Source organism: Agrilus planipennis, unplaced genomic scaffold, assembly GCF_000699045.2.
Source record: "Agrilus planipennis isolate EAB-ADULT unplaced genomic scaffold, Apla_2.0 scaffold26, whole genome shotgun sequence".
In the NCBI taxonomy this organism is placed as follows: domain Eukaryota; kingdom Metazoa; phylum Arthropoda; class Insecta; order Coleoptera; family Buprestidae; genus Agrilus; species Agrilus planipennis.
The window spans coordinates 830,959-849,589 of NW_020439469.1; the positions used below are offsets into that span (position 1 = coordinate 830,959).

Here is an 18,631-nt window from a genome sequence, read left to right on the forward strand (position 1 = left end):
TATAAATTTTATTTACAATCATGCTTTTATTCATTTTATAAATCACTCATTTGTGTAAATCTATTGGTCATACTCTAACCATTTCACTTAGTTACTCAATAGCATGGTAAAAATACGATAGATTTAAATGCTTCATTAATGATCAGTTTCTAGTTTTAGGGAAATGCGAAGATTAGCTCAGGATAGGAAAGAGTGGAGGTGCGTGCCCAAACCAGTCTTAAGACTAACGACCTTAAGATGATGATGATGCACATATATCTGAAGCTAAACGAGAAATAAGTGTCGTACATCACATGTAGTAACATATTACGTTCCATCCATTCAGTGGTAAGACGCATTCTATAAGCAATAGCATGCCAGTACTACTGCACCTTACAACTGTGTAAGAGTTGCGCTGTAAATACAATTTAACAAGTAGATACCTTCGTCCATGTTAAACATTTCCACAGTTAACAATACTATCAGTAGATGGCGATATTGTTTTCAACTTGAAAACATTTACTCCTTATTGGTAATTTGTTTTTTACTTTTTTTTTTACTGGTACTATTTAAGAATTAAAGATTTTATTATTATATAAAACTGAAATATCGATTCACATTTCCTCCGTTACTAAATATGTTAAAGAAAATAAAAATCTTTACAAAACACTTTTAAATTGTAAAGAACAATTATAGTACATTCGTTTAAGTAAATTTATGTTTTTATATATTGTTTAAATTTACTTGTACAGTAGATTTTCAGTCATGTCTTCAATCTACAATCACCAATGAAAGTTGCGTCATAAAAGCAAGTTGATATAATTATATCGCCATCTGGTGATATTTGCTGCTAACTGTAGTATTGCTGATTTTTAGCAACTGCCTTACGAAAGTTACCCACTTGTCAAACTCAATCTGCGACGCACCTTATGTATGTGATATTCCACGGACTTAAGTTCTTTATTAATATGATTATGTGCCTATCAGTATGTATTATACACAAAGCAAAGCAAGCATTAAACGTAGGGTGATTCTTTACAAGCATTTCAAATGAAATATTGGTAGTCCCCTAAAACTATCCACCGATAGGACTGATGGCGGCCAGATCGAGAACGAGATTCAGAACTTACTACCCATACCATTGCTTCTTTGGTACGCTGACAGACTGACAAATAATTACGATAAAAGAAATAATTCTACTAAAAATAAGAAAATAAATATTACTTCTAATAAAAATAATAAACTAAGGTAAATAGGTAAATTCTTAGACAATACCTTATAAGGGACTCAAATAGAATATCATGCTGTGCTAAACAACACTCCAGTCTGTTATAAAACGCTTGCAAGTGTTCAACATTTCAAATAAAATATTGTTTAGTGCTTCAACCATCTTTCCAAAAAACCTTTGTTTTTTTTTTCCGATTATATGAACGCATATAAACAAGGAGTGCCTAATTTTTAAAAAAGTTATGAGAAATAAACTTTAATATATTTATGCATAGATGCGTCAAAAATCTGAACTAAAATTGTACAGAGAAGAATAGAAAAAAGGCGGAAGAAATATTAGATCAATTTGGGTTTAGAAGAAACAGAGGAACGCGGAAGGCCATTCTAGCTTTACGGGTAACAATAGAGAAAACGATAGAAAAAGTAAAGAGTGAGTATATAGGATTTGTAGATTTAGAAAAAGTTTTTAACAATATTAAATGAGACAAGATGGTGAATATACTAAAATGTAGGGATGAGTTACAGAGATATAAGAGTAATACTTAGTTTGCATAAAAAGCAACAGGTAGTTATAGAGCTGGAGTTGAACGTAGAAAAGTAAATATTAGGAACGGGGTCGGACAAGGATGCACACTCTCACCGCTACTTTTTAATCTCTACATCGAAGACGCATTCAACATCATTAAAGATAATACAACTGTAGGAATAGATATAGAGGGACAAAAAATTAATATGCTTAGATTTACAGATGATATAGCAGTATTAGCATCTAGCAAGGATGACTTAGAGATAGCTTTAAATAAAATGGAAGCAGTATTGACAAAACAACATTGTATGAAAATAAATAAAAGTAAAACAAAAATACTGGTATGCAAGGGAAGAAAAATTACGGAAAGAGCGAATATAAAGATAGAAGACGAAAAATTAGAAAAAGTTGGTAATTTTCGGTATGGTCAAATAAGTCAGGACGGAAGGAGTAGTAGGGATATAAACCAGAGGATAGGGATTGTCGAGTCACCTTTAATAAAAAGAAGTCACTTCTATGCTCGGAAATGGTTTAGAAATTCGAAAAAGACTGTTAAAGGTGTATGTTTGGGCAAAGAAATGGTTAGAAGCGTTCGAAATGTGGTGTTACAGGCGAATGATAAAGATATCGAGGATAGAGAAGGTTAGAAATGAAGAGGTATTAGAAAGAATAAGAGAACAGGGGACTCTGTGGAAGTCAATAATAAATAGGCGAGAGAAGTTAGCAGAGACATAGAGGCAGAAACAGGGCTTAAACGGAGTAAGGTCGACCTAGATTTGATTACTGTTCGCAAATAGTTAAGTATGCGGGTTGTTCTAGTTTTAGGGAAATTCGAAGATTAGCTCAGGATAGGAAAGAGTGGAGGTGCGTGCCCAAACCAGTCTTAAGACTAACGACCTTAAGATGATGATGATGCACATATATCTGAAGCTAAACGAGAAATAAGTGTCGTACATCACATGTAGTAACATATTACGTTCCATCCATTCAGTGGTAAGACGCATTCTATAAGCAATAGCATGCCAGTACTACTGCACCTTACAACTGTGTAAGAGTTGCGCTGTAAATACAATTTAACAAGTAGATACCTTCGTCCATGTTAAACATTTCCACAGTTAACAATACTATCAGTAGATGGCGATATTGTTTTCAACTTGAAAACATTTACTCCTTATTGGTAATTTGTTTTTTACTTTTTTTTTTACTGGTACTATTTAAGAATTAAAGATTTTATTATTATATANATGATTAATGACTCCACCAAAACAGTATGCCACAAGAAGTGTTATGGGCCATGATTTATCTTTCATTACAAAAAGCATTGCAATTTGTGTTAAAACCATCCCTGTTACTACCCATTTAAAATTTGGATCATATCCAAATAACTTCTTAATTTGTGGATATTTTTCTGAAATAACACAATTGCAAAAATTAAAGTAACTTATTAATGACTAATACATCATGTGGAAAGGCCTCTGGATTTACGTTTAATGCGAGCATATGGTCCTACATCCGGATCCATAATGAAATCATACAGCACAGCAGTCCAAGAATCGTGTTGAGGTAAATCATCGTAAAATTCAGGAGCAATTTTCTTCACCTGAACATCAAAATTTGAATTTAAAACAAATTAAGCTGTTAATGGAACAATTTTCAAATTTACTAATGGTTTTGAAGTTAAAATACATGAAACGAATACTAATGTAATAAATGAATATTTGTGCTCAATTATTCTTAAATGATAAAACTAAAAATATAAATTTCAACCTAAAACTATCATTTATATGTATTTACTTTTAATAAAAACTACTAATAATAAGCCAATCAGTAATCACTTACTTCTGGTAACTTAGATCCTGGTACGGCTGGAAAATCATGATGTTCATTATGATAACCGACATTAAACGTTATCCAGTTCAAAGGTCCATAATAACTATATGTCTCGTAACCTTTTTTAAACATGTAATGTTCAGATATGAAATGACCAGCCACGGGGTGAAGACCCATCGCTAGTAGCGAACCAAGGCACAAATATGCTAAAACACGTCCACCTAACAAAAAGAAAGGCTTTATTAAAACAATCAAATAGCATTTTCAGCGAGCAATACTGACTTAAAAACATATTATTCAACAGGATAGTTATGTTGAAGCTTCTCAAATAGGTCTAAACAACTGCAAAAATAGAGCTGTATTTCGTACATCGTTAAGGACTAACTAAACGTTCAAACAGATTGTTAAATGTTGCATTGGGATTACGATAGCTAGCGTTTATTAACCAACTAGATAGTGCTATGAATTACTTAAACGCAATAAAAAGAAAATGTTTCAGGATTTACGCAGATAACGCAACTAATAGCATAACTGCCACCCACAAATTACGTCACACAAATTTCATGATTTTTGGAGCCCCCCTCGCTCTTATTACAGGTAGTCACATTTGTATGACCCCTTCCCGTTGCGTGCTATTATATATTTTTTAAATGTCAATCCCAATTTTAATAAATAACACTAAAAGTGAAAAATATTTAATATAATTTTATGAATAGTGTTGTATGAAATTCAATCTTAATTTTCGTTATTATGCATTTTTCAAAAATTATAGAAAATGAAACATGTCACTATTAAGGAGTCATTTTGAGTAAATGCAAAACATACCAAATGTATCTTTGCTAAAACTCTTTAAATTGGTGTAAAAATTTCAAAGTAGTAAAATTGTATATTAAAAATAATACCAGAAAAAAAAATTAGCATATTTACCAAAGAAATAGACGACAATTGCATCGAAAATTAATTGAACCACAAGATTAACAAATTCTAGTAAAGTTGGCTCTTTTGGATAAATAATAAGAGGTCGAAAGGCATAGAAAAAGGGTTGCAAACAAACCCAACAGAATTTACCAAACGTTGTACAAAACAACTTTGCCTCAAGATATGTTGGAATATCGGTATCTTTTTTCTCGTCCCCCTGATACTGAAAAAAAAAATAGAACAAATTAAAAAAATATCCTTATGTAACTACATACGTATTTATCTTTATTAAAACATCTTACAATAAAAGTATGACAGCAAGCAAGCACTGGGAGAATTATAATTAATGATAATTTCCAAAATACTTTAGGTGAAATATACTTTTTGTCCAGTGATTATGCAACTTTGCAAATAGACTTTCTTTTTTTTTCTGCTTTGGTTTTATTGCTATATATGAGATCTATTATTGTTTCCTACATTTTTTTAAATCATAATAGCATTCGTTTCTATATCATACATGGTTGTGTTATTAAAGATTTCATAAGAGATTGTTACTTATAATGTGTATCATGTATAGGAATGAATTTTATAAATTTTATTTACAATCATGCTTTTATTCATTTTATAAATCACTCATTTGTGTAAATCTATTGGTCATACTCTAACCATTTCACTTAGTTACTCAATAGCATGGTAAAAATACGATAGATTTAAATGCTTCATTAATGATCAGTGAACCATTTTATTTGACAATAAATTAGTCAATCAAACAATAATTAAACAATTACTATTAAGAAAAGTACTCCTTAAAAATTACTGAATTATGAATGTATAAAAAAGCTATAAATAAGCTACTAATTACCTAACCATTGATTATCAACTATTACGTATCTATCGCTATTATTTTAATAAAAAAATTAAACAAGTGAACTTACCCTATGATGTTCCAAATGGTATTTTTTAAAGCTAATTGAAAAAGGAAATCCAATAGGCAAATTGGCAAACATTCCAAATAATTTGTTAGCCAAAGGCCTAGCATGCCCAAATGCGAGATTATGTGAAATTTCATGGACAGCTGTAAAGAATTCCTCATAATAATACTAATAATACATAAACATACAAAGTACTGCAAAATGTTATGTTACCTAACATTAGTGAATGATTAATGACTCCACCAAAACAGTATGCCACAAGAAGTGTTATGGGCCATGATTTATCTTTCATTACAAAAAGCATTGCAATTTGTGTTAAAACCATCCCTGTTACTACCCATTTAAAATTTGGATCATATCCAAATAACTTCTTAATTTGTGGATATTTTTCTGAAATAACACAATTGCAAAAATTAAAGTAACTTATTAATGAGATTAAATTACTAACCTAAAATAATTTTTCTTCGTGTAGCGTGTGGTTCTTCCGTGTAAGACCATTCAAAATCGGTTCTTGTTACGTGTTGGCCCATATTTGCTAAGTTTCTAATAACTATATACTAATATTGTTATCACAAAAACTATATTTTATAAAGCCGGTAATTTCACGTCATAGAGAATTAAAATATTCCGTTAGTCCCACGGAAGTTATTTTTTAATAAACAGAAAAGGCACGTACGATTGTTTCGCACTCGCACTGCTTATTATTCACTGGTTACAAGTATAAAGCGAAGTTAAATTATTAATATATATTAATTGACTATTTTTAACTTAATTTACTTTCTGGTCTCATGACATGATACATATTACGTCATTTGCGGCTGGCCAAGCTGACAAACTATGAAACTGACGAAACTCCATAGTGAAATTAACGAACACATCCACACAATACACACACATTATCGATGTACACCATTGAACTATGTACACACACGTAACTTGTCTATGCACAAAATTGTTATATGAGATCCATAAAATAGAATGTGTCTAATTATAATACCTGTGTAATAAATAAACTCTTTAAATCAAAATTAAAAATCACCAGCCACGATTGTGTATTTACAATTAAATCTTTTTTGAAATTCAAATTTTTTTCTGTACCTATTGTCACATGTATGTAAGCAATCGAGATTTCTAGACGGCATATACTGGAACATTCTGGAACACGGCCAGCCTCTATAAATAGTTGTCTGGGGATCGAGTACAAGTCTTGACCAAAAATTCTTTGTGGCATGGAAAGCCACATCAAGGACTCCATCAGGATGTATCCCAACTCTGTGGGGGACTTCCGCCGCCTATCTCCTCTCCAAAAAAGACCCAGCTCGTTCCTGCGCTCACTACAAAGAAAGTAAGCGTGCGACCTATCGCGGTTGCCCCAAATTTCCACGCATAACCTACGTCCCAAAAAAGACCACCATCACTCCGGCTGCTTCAAAGAGTGCTCAACCAACCACCCGTTCTCCTCTTGCCACCGTAAAGTCTTACACCAGGGTCGTGAGAGCAATCCCCACCCACAAACCTGGAATGACAGAGGTAAATTGACTGGACTCGGACACTTCCTGGAGGAAAAGTCAATCGGTGTTGCCTGCATCACCGAAACTGTCTTATCTCACCAAATCAATCTTTACGTCCCAAATTTCAGAGTCTACAGAAGAGATCATGAAAACTCCAGCGGTGGCGGCGTAGCCATTCTCGTTAGGAATTCTATTAAACACAAGTCTATCTCTTTGGCTACCGACTCTTTAAAAGCAATTGGCATTGAAATCTCTTCAACATTCGGCCCCGTCAGAATCATTTCGTTATACTCTTCTCCGAACGAAGAGGATCTTTCACACTTCCCCCCTCTACTCTCACCAAACGTCTCGACCATCGTCACAGGCGATCTTAATGCCACACACGTCTCCTGGGGCTGCTGACATAATAATAAAAAAGGTATTTCCCTTCTTGTCAACTCTCTTGGCTTCGATTTCACAATTGAAACTCCCCCAGATCCCACGCACTTTCCGGAATGTCACAATTACCTTTCAGATATCCTCGACAATGTTTATCTCCTTAAGAGGAAAAACTCGACCCCCCGTCTGCGGCAACGGCACTGTGATTCCGCACATCGTGCTGAACTAAACGCCCTTCAACAAGAACTTAAAGCTCGCCTCACCGAATTCCGCAGCGCATCCTTCAACGATTATATCGCTCAGGCAGAAATACACCCCCGAAGCACTTGGAAACTCCGAAACAGAGCTACCATCTCCCTTCACTAAAACAAAACGGCTCCACCTATTCTTCAGACGAAGACAATGGAAACTTTCCATTAACGAGATCAAATCGGAAGCAATTTTCTTCTCACGTAGGATCCAAAAACCTCTCTCCATCATCGTAAACAACCGCCCAGCAAATGGAGTAACTCCGTCACATACCTAGGCGTCATCTTCGACAGAGTCCTAACCCGGCAGCGTCACATCTCAGCCACTCTTAACAAGGCCATGGGTGCATTCGTTGTACTCAAGCCTTTCTTCCTAAACAACTCCATCTCCCAACAAACAAAAATCCATGTGTCCATAATCCATCAGGAGCATTTGCTTCTACGCCATTCCCGTCTGCGGCTACGCCCTTCCCCACCGTATGAAACTTCTGCATGGCATCTACATGCGGATCCTTCGTTTTGCACTAAACTACCCCTGATTCGTCAGAAACACCCAAATTCTGAAAGAAACCGGTTTACCTTCTCTCCCTGAGGCTGCAATCTCATCTCGCAAACCCCACCATTTCGACACTCTCCAATTTCGCCCCAAAACCAAACAACCGTTTCCGAAGGCCCTGTCACCTTCTACAACGACAACGGTAAAAAACCGACACTACCTCCCTTCAGGAGGTGTCTTTTGAAGATTCCCCCTCCTCGAGAATAATCTACACAAAAAAAATCGAGTAGGTACTAGTAGTAGAAGAACGAGTTCGAGGCAATACAAAGGAAACAAGAAAAAGGGAAGAAGTGAACGCTTTTATAGAGTGGTGGATTGAGAACTAATTAATAATAGAAGTGTTATTTAGACAGCAATTAGCTAAATAAAAGTAGTAATGGTGCGAGAAGACGTTTAAATACTTGACATTTGGATTAGGTGTTGTGTAAGGAGTAACCCTTTCAGCGTTACGTCTTTCAACTTCCTGTAGTCTATACAAAATTTCACGGAATCATCCTTCTCGCGTATCAGTGCTATAGGGGAAGCTCAAGAACTTTGAGATGATTCTATTAGCCCTTGCTTATGCATGTCTTTTACAAGATTATTGACTTCCCCTTGCGACGCACTGATGAGATCTAAAAAAATCGAAATCGCGATCCGCGTCTGGCAGTTTCGACAGAATACAGACCACTTCGAATTATTTTATTCGATTATGGTAGCGTGCCTATCACGTTGAGAGGTTAGCTACGCCGAGATTCGTTTTAGCAAGTAGATATCCATATATTTAAATGGACCTTGTTGGGCATACGTAATCCTAAAATGTAGCATCGTAGTACAGATGGCGTTTACCGCGCCATTTGTGATGTTTTCTAAAACGCGCTGTTAAGACAGCAGGTAAAAGTTGGTCTGTGTTTTCGTAGCAATCCGCGACGCGGTGGTGAGATCTGGAGAGATCTCGAAATCGCATCCCGCGTCCGGCAGTTTTGATTAGATATCTTAAGAAAAGAAATAAAAAATAGATGTACGTTCTACAAATTTACTGGTTTTATTTTTAAATGTGAATGATTGTATGATTCAGTGATTCACAATAAATGCACCGTGGGCTGCCTGGGTTCGATTTCCAGCTAATGCAAACCAATTTATTCTCGTGTTGTAAAATAAATTCGTCGGTTATCAATCGCACTCTTTCACTAGTTTTTATTAACGATTTATTCACAAAAATGTTATGCTACTTTATTATTCAGCAACAAATAGGATTAGAACATAAGAAGAAAGTATTACAGTAGCAAACATTTATTTATACTTTTCATCATATTAGTACGTTTTATTTTTTTTTATTAAATGCATTTTATTGAAATGTAGATACATCAATATGATTTCAAGAAACTATGAAACTACTTAATTACATTACATTGTATTTATGAAGGTATATAAATAAAAGTGTTTATATTATAATGTGTATCCAATACATTAACGACATAATGTTGCGTCAATTTGAACAAGCCATGGAATGAGAAGCTTCAATTTCCTTCTATAAGCTGGATCAGCTGCAATGGGATTTCTTTCCAAATATATTGTTTGAAGTTTCTTATTCTCCTTTAAATTCTCAATTGATTTCCAATCTGCAATTTCATTATCATTAAGCCAAAATTCTTCTAAATCTGACAAATGACCCACATTTTCTATCAGTAAAATTTTATTTTTTGCCAAGTCTAAAGTTTGTATTGATGTATTATTATCTATATTCTCAATTCTGGTTAAACCATTTTCAGATAAATATAATTGCGTTACATTTTTCAAATTTGTAAGATTCTTTATTTCAGTTAAACGATTACTTTGAAGACTAAGACAAGTCAAACTGATAAGAGAATCCAGATTATTGATTTCTGATATTTTATTTTTTCCTAGATAAAGTTGGTCCAAATTTGCCAAGCCATTCAGATTTTCTATATGTCTTATTTTATTATCACCTAATTCTAACATCTCCAGTTGTTGAAGATGGGTCAGATTTTCAATTTTACTTATTTTGTTGGATGTTAAAAATAATCTTTTTAATTTTAATAAATTGTCTAAACCCTCTATTCTCTTGATTCGATTAAAAGATAAATCTAATATTTCAAGATTAACTAGGGCATCTAAATTTTCAATGACTGTTATTTGATTATCATATAGCTCCAATTCCACAAGAGTAGTCAATGTATTCAAATTTTCTATTTTCTTTATCAAATTCCAACGTAAATATAATCGTTCGATTTGTGTAAGAGGTTCTAAATTTTCCAATTTAGCAATTCTGCCATGATTTAAATCTAATTCATAAGTATCTGGGTCCACTATTGTTATCTCATTAATTGTTAAATCTTCTTTGGGTTCTGAATTCTCTGGGACATTTTCTGCTTTCTCGCTTTTTTCATACTCTTGTTTCTCCATTTCAAAAGTCCCTTCCACTTGATTCATTATAAAGATAATTGAAACGGTAATTGTACCTCTCCTAAAGCAGTAAAGCACAGTTTAGTTTTCTTCTTTAAAAAAAATATGAAAATTTCATTCGTGCCTTTTTTTGAATTACTGCATGCAGTGTGGTGAGACGTTTCTAACGATGAATATGTAAATTCGAAGAGTAAATTGTAAAACTACTCAAACCCTGTATTGACAATACCGACACGTCGTTTACCAAAACTTAAAGCAGTTAACCTCTTTTAGTTGTGTGACGTTTAAATGTTTTGACAAGTGGGAGTGTCTCCTGTGCAGTTCGACGTATTATTAAACTTTTTATAAAAGAAAGGTAGCAGTTAATAAATTTATTATTATATATTCCTATTCGCACATTATAATTATTAAATTTAAAGATATTTAAAATATACTCAAAACAATTACATAGCCTTGCATAAAATTTACAAAAAAGTAAAACCGCTACATTGGTTGTAAATTTGTAATTCTGGCTAGGTTGGGTTTGCTTCATTATCTACTGAAGATATTTTGAAGATTAACAATATATGGCAACACCGGTCTTTGTCTTTTTAATTTTATATAAAAAATGCCAAGTCGCAACGTGTAAAAAAATATCAAACAACTTTTATTAAAGTAATTTTAAAATATATTATATTAAGACTTAATTTTCTATTTTTTCCTTGTAAGAAATTATGCCTTTCTCTAGTAAATCTGGTATTTCTACTGCCAACCATGGTCCCAACTAGAAATAAGTATTAATAACGTGAAAGAAAGCATATTCATTAATTATATACTTACTCCCAGAGCCATGACATGTGCAATACCAAATTTTGGAACATTTCTTGCCCACAAAGGTTTAAAATGGTCTGAAAGGCAAATTTTTCCTCCTCGATACATTTTTGCTGTTTTTCCATCAAGTTCTGGTAAGGCTATTTCTGGTGCAGTTACTGGATATGTAACAGGAATCTGAAAGTTCAATCATGCAGGAAAAATTTTCAAACTAAAGACTACAACTATGAAATAATATACTTACATCAAATTCAACATCAAATTCGTACTTCAATAAATTATGTACATACCAACATTTACCAAACCATTTGGTACCTTCTTTATTCGATTCTAGCCTAAACCAATCATTATCTGCTTCCTTATTATTTTGTACATACTAAAAAAGTAACATATGTTTGGTTTCACTGAAGTCAGTACATTTGAGACGTACCTTAATTAACGACTGATATTCTTCCTTTAATCGTTGAACCCATAGTTCTTTATCTCTCGGACCAGCTTTTGTTTTGAGTAAGGGAATATTACTTAAAGTTTTACGAGTACTTTCGTCAACCATCTTAATTTAGGTTAAGTTCATCAGCTGGTTGTCAGCATGTTGTCAGTTACAGCTGGTTACAGCTGACAGGTAATTCCAACGTAAGAAAATTAGAGTAAAAGAATCAAGCAGAACAGATGTTTAAAATTTTCTGGAAATTTGAATGTATACAATTTTTAAAATACTTTGGCAAGAACTATTGTAATCAAAATTTTATTAGTTTTATCTGAAAGAGAACACAATATTAGGTAAAATAGTTTATATTTTTTAAGAAATAAATATTTTCAAATTTTTCGTAAAGGTTGGCATTACAGTAAAATTTTTAAGAATTTCACCTGATTTCGTCCACATACGTATATTTATAGTGAATGGAAGTGAATTGCAACAGATTTCAATACGATAAATTAGTTTATTCTGATTTTATTTAAACCTTAAAAAAGTAAGTGATGTTAAGCGTAATTTTGTATTCCAATGGCTGATACTTATTGCGGATTAGGAGCACAAATAAATGTAAGTATTTTGCTTGTCTGATAATGTCGCTTTTATTTTTACAGTCCAAGAGGCCATTTACCTACACTATTAATGATAACATTAAAAAAGAAAAATAAATTATTTCGTGTAACTCGACTTAGTATTTCTATATTACTATATCTTTAGATAAAACAGCTTTGTTTTATATATTTAATAAAGTTTAAGGTTAGGTTGTATTGCAGTTTATTTTACATTGGTGATTTTTAATAACTAATATTTTCTGTGAATTTTAGAATGACGACGCCGTAGCTTTACCTGACGATGACTTAGACTGTATTGAAAGTGATGAAGACTATGATGCGTTAAATGATGAGACTTTTGGAGCTCTAGAAGATTCGTCTACTTTGGATGATTGGGAACAACAACATGAGAACTTTGCTAAACTTGCAGAAAGTCGAAAGCATTCGGATCAAATTGGTTTGTTTTAATTTTAGAAAACATAAGTATTATTTAGAAAATGTGTATTTTGTTTTAGAGGACTCTTTAAACAAATTAGTTCTCGATGGCACAGAAGATATTAACTCATTAAACAAGAAATCAATTTGGTCATTTGAAGGTTCAAGAAATGGAGAAAATGTATTGACTATTTTCTCTAGCTTAAATAAAAACTATGTGAGTTATTTAGGAATATTAAAGTTAGACCAAAGAGATAAATTTTATGTTTTTTTAGATTGACTCAAAGAAAGATACTGAATCTGATCTTCTTAATTGTTCTCTAAATAATATTCGGCCACCCCCTGGGATAATATCTCAGGTTCCTAAAAAAGTTATTAGTGTTGAAGAACTTGAACGTGGACTAATAAAAAATAATGCGAAACTATCACAATCATCTACATCAGTACATCCCCCATTGCCTTTTCCTCCACAACACTCGCAGCTTCCCCGCCCTTCTCATCTCCCGCATTCACCCCATCAAAATGGACCTATTTTTCAACATCCTATGCTTCAGGTAGGGACAATACTACATTAAAAAAAAATATATCTACAAAGGAATAATACTTATACTTAAGATTTGTGGCGTTTCTTTTTAGCACAATATGCCTCCTAGACCTCCACCTGGTTTACCACATCATCCACACATGCCGTTGATGCCACCACGACACCCAAATGTGCCACCCAACCCTCTTATGCATATGGTGCCTCCCATTCCTCCACATTTTATGCAAGGAAATCAAATTGCTCCACCTGGAATGATGTATCCTGGAGGCTCTCAATTTCCTGTAAGTAATTTTTGTAAATAACAAATACAAAATGTTCCAATATGAGTTTAGGATAAAAATATATAAAGAATTTATTTTAAGAGGGACATCTAATCTTTTGTATCCCATGCATTACTGAAATAGGTAATAATGTAAGTTAGTGAATACTTCTTTTAAAATTTTCAAAAATGTTTTAATTGAAGAAATAGTTTAAATCAATAACTTTAAGAGGACTTAGGTATTTTCCTTGGTCCCTTTTGTATTTTTCTCCAGAGATTGTAATAGAGTACACCATAATGGAGTTATTTATGCTATAATTGTGTTTTAATTTGATTTATTAAATAACCACTATGTTCATTTTAAAACTCTCCTGTAGCTCGTTTTATCTTAAAATTTTATTGTTATATGGTTTTTAATGAATGTTGCACCCAAAGGCACGGTTTAGCATTATGCAAGAATTCGGGTCCATTTCGGGCTCCTCCTGCACTGGTCCAGTTTGTTTTTGTGTTTTCCTCAGATTAATTAGGCGAATAAAGCTACGGCGGAAGTAATATTCATTCACTTCTCTTCTGACTTCATCTAGCATGTATCATCTATCTCCCCAATCATTACCTACCCATTCCTACGATTCCTTAAAAGAGGCTGATGGGGGTTTTTCCGTTTAGCCTCTAGCTTTAAACAAGAGTGTAGATGGAGGGGACGGCTCGCTCACCAGCATTACTAGCGGATGGGAATAAAATACGCAAAAGTTTTTTTTTAATTAATGTTAGATTTACATAAATATTTTCTGTTTAGGTTAATCATCCTTATAATTTCCCGCCGCCTCCAAGAAACGTAAATTCCCTTGGTTATGGTCATCCTAACAGAAACCAAAACAATTACCAAAATTACTACCAAAACAATAGACAGGGGCGGATGGACCCTAACCATAATGTCAGACAAAGAAATTCTAAATCAATGATTAATAATATTAATAACAATGGTCATTATGGTAATATAGTCCAAGATGAATATGCAGGACTGATGAGCGGTAGAGAGAAGCAATGGCTTTTGAATATCCAAATGTTACAATTGAATACGGGAACACCCTACTTTGATGATTATTACTATACGGTGAGTTTTGTTTTTGTTTCTCTTAATGGACACAAGTTGAAACTATTTAATTAACATTTGAAATCCTAATTAAATAAATTAATTAACTGGATTTATTAACAAAGCCTTTTTAATTACTTTGTATTCACTTTCAATCTGCTTTTGCCCTATATTTGAAGTAGTAGTTAGTAGTTATAATATCATTTTTGAAAGTTACCCTTTTTAACGTAGATATTCAAGGAGAGAAAGGCGCGACAAAATAAAGAAAATCAACCGCTTGAGCAAATTCAAAGACACAGAAGAAATAGTGAACGACAAGACAGTCAAAACCATCTAACACCTAAAGTATATACGCCTTTGCAATTTGAAAATTCTTTGGGAAAGCTGCAGGTTAGTTGAAGCATTATAAACGACTGTCTGTTCATACATTTCCTGATATTATTTATAAAACATACCTAGGAGACCTACATACTAATTTTATGTTTGTCATAAAATACGTAATTTTATTTAGTTTTTCTTGATAATTAGAAAAAGTGGCATAAGTTATGACTTTTTGTACTTTTATAATCAGTGTGGCTCGGTCACGGCTCCACGTAAAATAATCGATATGGACGTTGTATCCATGGATAAAGAATCGGAAGTAGGATCAACAGTTTCGTCGCGAGACAGTCGTAAAACAAAGCAGCTCTTACTGGAACTTGAGGCACTGTATTCTCTCTTGTTGAAAGTGGAAGACTTGAGAAATCCTATGTATCATGCAAATATCGAGAAACTGGTCGAGTTGAAACAGAAACAAAGACTTCGAGAACTGGAAACTGCTTCCACTACAGAACAAAAGCAAGAAATCCTCAAACAACTTCAACAGGACAGCGTGATAACGACCGAGAATCAGCAAGAAGTGCTGACTAAAGTGGCGAATGGATTTTGTTTGGACGAAAAATTTTCCAGTTTTTTAGCTATTCGAAAAGGAAAAGTAAGTAACTGTTTTACCAAGCTTTAAATTATTAAACCCCTAATTATCCTATCTTGAGAAGGTAATAATAAAAATACAAGTATTAATAAATATAAACAGATACATTGTATAACTATATAACACGATTAGTGTAAACCCGTTTCATTAAATCTATCTTCCCCCCATCAACTAGGAAGTTATTTTTAATTATGTTGCAGTCTGAGGGGCGCGGGAAACAATTGCTGTCAGGTACAGATAGCGCAGTAAAAACAACAGGCAGTATGTACCAAAGTTGATTGGTAACAAAGAAAAAGTTCCCTAGATCATTCCTGATAACATTCTCTACATAGTAAAATGAAGATTCGGGCTATATAATCAACGCACCACTACCACTGAAGATGTCAGCCGCAGTAGCTGACGAAACGTCTGGACGGAACAGTTCACTTAGACCACGGCCCTATAGCCCGAATATTCATTCTACTATGGATTCCGGCCGTGAAAGCCTTTGTTCTTATATTCTCTTCATACCTATAAAGTCTCATCTAAGTCAATTCAGTTATTTCGAAAATTAGTCCATACAGAAGTCTAGCATAACATTCTTTTAAGGTTTTTTTTGTGCCTTAATGGCATACAAATAACCACATGAGCTTAAAAAGGGCATTTTTTTCGATATTACTGACAGACGCTTTTATTTTATTGATATGTATAGATGCATAGTCAATAGTAATTTTCAGTATTTTTTACATTGACCGTCTCTTTTGACAAATTTTGGCTACGCCACTGGCAAGCGCAAATTTCTGAAAGTACATATTTTATCTACAAAACAATTTGCACTACTGCAGTGTACTAATGTTAACTTATTAAATTATTTTATATTCAAAATTTTTGGATTTGCTTAATTTTTATACTTTATTATTTATCTACTGTGCAGTAAGTCGTAAGACATCTTTTATAAATATATAAATAAAACTAAAATCTTTTCTTTCAGATGTTGTTGTTAAGGCTATTGCCATACTTATCAGCTGATTTATTTACTACTCATCTATCAGACCTGTGGTTAAAGGTGCTTCTGAGCATACCGACAGTCGGTCGTAGAGATACGGCGGGTGACAACCTGCTTCCAAAGCTTTATCCGTATTTTAAGAAGTAATGCCCCAATACAAAATGAAAACCAATTTAATAAATGAACATTTTTTTGCAGGTATATTCAAACTTGTAATATGAGCAATATTTTGGATATCGTTACGAACTTAGTAGAATCTTTTAAACTGGACAACAGCAGAAGTACTCCCCTTAGTTATCAAGGAAAAACTCCCCTCAATTTTATAGTGGCTAATAAGGTGAATATTCTTGAAATTATTTTCTTCTGTTCTGATAGTGTGATCGATAGTACCCGATCGCCTTCTTAACATGATTTACTTCATTGTCATTGATATCATTTTTTTTTTTCACACCACAGTTCGGTGTTTCGGCTCTTTCGACTATGCTCGTTCGCATGGAGTACCTGTTGTCAACTAATGATGCGACTGAACGACAATTGTCTGACTGGCAAAATTTCGTGGAGGCGTGGTGTGATGCGGTCCCTTCGTTCTCTTCCTCATCCTCAAGTACCGTGGCTACACCTCTCGAATCCATACCTACGCCCGTATTTAACAAGCACTGTAATCGCATTGGCGAACTGCTGACTACATCCGTTAAATGTCAGCTGTTCCGCAAACATTTCGTAGACACCGAATAAATCCAATGACAAAATTATTTTTAAACAGAAATGAAAAAGAGAGACAAAAATGTAAAATAGACCAATAACGTAAAAGAAAGTGATCCAACAAGCGACGGCAGTTGTGATTTATTTTATAGGAGGATTGAGCAACTCTCCACCCACTGTTGACTTATTCGTTTCGATCGTGATTCGTTTGTTGTTTTGTTTTATTCCGTGTATTTTTCATACTTTTTAACGCAGCTTTTGTTGTTTTTAGGGAATACACATGAATTTTATAGTAGGTTGTTATAATCTTTTACTCAAATTTTTAATGTGTATTTATGCATGATGTTATTAAGGGAAATGCATTTGAGATGTGTAGGATAAGAGACATTTTACATATATATCTCACGACTTTCAATTGCTTTATTGATTATAGTATAAGTACGCTTAAAAATTGTATGTCTCAGTGGTAAGTTTTGAAGAATTGTAAAAACACCAAACATTTTTGTTATTTGCTGATATTTATTTTTCAGCAATTTTTATAATGCAAGAATAAGAATTTCGTTTTGTTTGACCTTAAATTATTTATTGTCTTGCTTAAATTGAACAAGGAATTTATTTTTAGTTTATAAAAATATTTTAAAGAATTTTTATTTGTGAACATTAAAAGAAAACTTGCAGTGATAATTCTTTGAAAAAGAATAAAATTTTCGTGTATATACGTACATGTATTTATTTTTTAATTAAATTATTGTGTACATTTTAGGAAAATATTTTAAGCTAGCAGTAACGACAATGGATCAAAATTTTATCTTTTTATAAAAAACGAATTTAAAATTATTAAACAAGAGCTGCGTCAAAAAAATACGTGTAAATATACATACATACATATACATATAATATCGAAATGAATAGGTCCAAAAAAGAAGTGTAGTGTTACAATACTTATTTAACAATAACAAAAGATAACATTTATTGGAAAAGTTTTGTTTTGCCTTTACCGTTTTGTTTTAAGTCTGAGTTTGGGCGCGAAATATTGATTGAAAAAGAGCCCCAAACCAGCGATCGAAGTTAAATTTTTGCCATTTCCCATTTAACATTTTTTTTATCTGCACGTATTTGATAAATGTTATTTTTAAACCGATTAGCAAAAACTTTAACCAATATTTAAAATAAAAAAATAAAACAAGAAGGAATAATACGACTTTCGGGTAGGTACAAATATATTTTTGTATTGTTTTAAGTTTTAAGTCGTTTTAGATCGAAATTTTTTGATGTATTTTTGATATTTGTTAGAGTGGT

The 18,631-nt window shown here is 33.0% G+C and overlaps 4 protein-coding genes across 6 annotated transcripts; 1 reads left to right on the top strand and 3 right to left on the bottom strand.

Moving 5' to 3' along the window:
• Positions 1-3,174: 3,174 nt before the first annotated feature.
• LOC108739976 (sphingolipid delta(4)-desaturase DES1) lies at positions 3,175-6,349 on the bottom strand. Of its 2 annotated transcripts, XM_018474118.2 has the most exons (6): positions 5,861-6,349; positions 5,626-5,802; positions 5,416-5,555; positions 4,490-4,703; positions 3,572-3,783; positions 3,175-3,332 (listed from the first exon to the last, which is right to left on the bottom strand). In XM_018474118.2, exons 1-6 carry the CDS (start codon positions 5,940-5,942, stop codon positions 3,192-3,194), a joined length of 966 nt encoding a protein of 321 aa, XP_018329620.1. In that variant the 5' UTR covers positions 5,943-6,349; the 3' UTR covers positions 3,175-3,191. The 2 variants fall into 2 exon arrangements, with proteins under 2 accessions (XP_018329620.1, XP_018329629.1); XM_018474127.2 differs by lacking the exons at positions 4,490-4,703; positions 5,416-5,555; positions 5,626-5,802; positions 5,861-6,349 and adding an exon at positions 3,845-4,275.
• A 3,031-nt stretch (positions 6,350-9,380) lies between these two features.
• On the bottom strand, positions 9,381-10,792 carry LOC112905853 (protein phosphatase 1 regulatory subunit 7-like). 2 transcript variants are annotated; one of them, XM_025979075.1, is made up of 3 exons: positions 10,636-10,792; positions 10,055-10,572; positions 9,381-9,706 (listed from the first exon to the last, which is right to left on the bottom strand). In XM_025979075.1, the coding sequence occupies exons 2-3, from the start codon at positions 10,536-10,538 to the stop codon at positions 9,555-9,557; spliced, it is 636 nt and encodes a 211-aa protein (XP_025834860.1). In that variant the 5' UTR covers positions 10,539-10,572; positions 10,636-10,792; the 3' UTR covers positions 9,381-9,554. The 2 variants fall into 2 exon arrangements, with proteins under 2 accessions (XP_025834860.1, XP_025834859.1); XM_025979074.1 differs by having other exon boundaries at positions 9,381-10,572; positions 10,636-10,791.
• Positions 10,793-11,134: 342 nt separating this feature from the next.
• On the bottom strand, positions 11,135-11,942 carry LOC112905854 (ubiquitin-fold modifier-conjugating enzyme 1). Its single transcript, XM_025979078.1, has 4 exons — positions 11,752-11,942; positions 11,566-11,697; positions 11,331-11,498; positions 11,135-11,274 (listed from the first exon to the last, which is right to left on the bottom strand). The coding sequence occupies exons 1-4, from the start codon at positions 11,872-11,874 to the stop codon at positions 11,194-11,196; spliced, it is 504 nt and encodes a 167-aa protein (XP_025834863.1). The 5' UTR covers positions 11,875-11,942; the 3' UTR covers positions 11,135-11,193.
• A 230-nt stretch (positions 11,943-12,172) lies between these two features.
• LOC108740296 (protein PAT1 homolog 1) lies at positions 12,173-17,961 on the top strand. The gene is made up of 11 exons (XM_018474579.2): positions 12,173-12,363; positions 12,618-12,801; positions 12,860-12,996; positions 13,055-13,333; positions 13,416-13,604; positions 14,379-14,696; positions 14,907-15,065; positions 15,247-15,648; positions 16,616-16,773; positions 16,829-16,967; positions 17,087-17,961. The coding sequence occupies exons 1-11, from the start codon at positions 12,325-12,327 to the stop codon at positions 17,363-17,365; spliced, it is 2,283 nt and encodes a 760-aa protein (XP_018330081.1). The 5' UTR covers positions 12,173-12,324; the 3' UTR covers positions 17,366-17,961.
• The last annotated feature ends 670 nt before the right edge of the window (positions 17,962-18,631 follow it).

Bases quoted from the DNA above. Each gene is read 5' to 3' on its own strand.
- LOC108740296 (XM_018474579.2), top strand. From the start codon at position 12,325: ATGGCTGATACTTATTGCGGATTAGGAGCACAAATAAAT. The intron at 13,605-14,378 runs GTAAGTAATTTT...TTTTCTGTTTAG, and splicing joins CTGGAGGCTCTCAATTTCCT to GTTAATCATCCTTATAATTT. The intron at 16,774-16,828 runs GTAATGCCCCAA...ATTTTTTTGCAG, and splicing joins CTTTATCCGTATTTTAAGAA to GTATATTCAAACTTGTAATA.
- LOC112905854 (XM_025979078.1), bottom strand. From the start codon at position 11,874: ATGGTTGACGAAAGTACTCGTAAAACTTTAAGTAATATTCCCTTACTC. The intron at 11,698-11,751 runs GTACGTCTCAAA...TTACTTTTTTAG, and splicing joins AATATCAGTCGTTAATTAAG to TATGTACAAAATAATAAGGA. The intron at 11,499-11,565 runs GTAAGTATATTA...TTGAACTTTCAG, and splicing joins AATTTGATGTTGAATTTGAT to ATTCCTGTTACATATCCAGT.
- LOC112905853 (XM_025979074.1), bottom strand. From the start codon at position 10,538: ATGAATCAAGTGGAAGGGACTTTTGAAATGGAGAAACAAGAGTATGAA.
- LOC108739976 (XM_018474118.2), bottom strand. From the start codon at position 5,942: ATGGGCCAACACGTAACAAGAACCGATTTTGAATGGTCTTACACGGAA. The intron at 5,803-5,860 runs GTTAGTAATTTA...GTGTTATTTCAG, and splicing joins ACGAAGAAAAATTATTTTAG to AAAAATATCCACAAATTAAG. The intron at 5,556-5,625 runs GTAACATAACAT...AATTCTTTACAG, and splicing joins TAATCATTCACTAATGTTAG to CTGTCCATGAAATTTCACAT.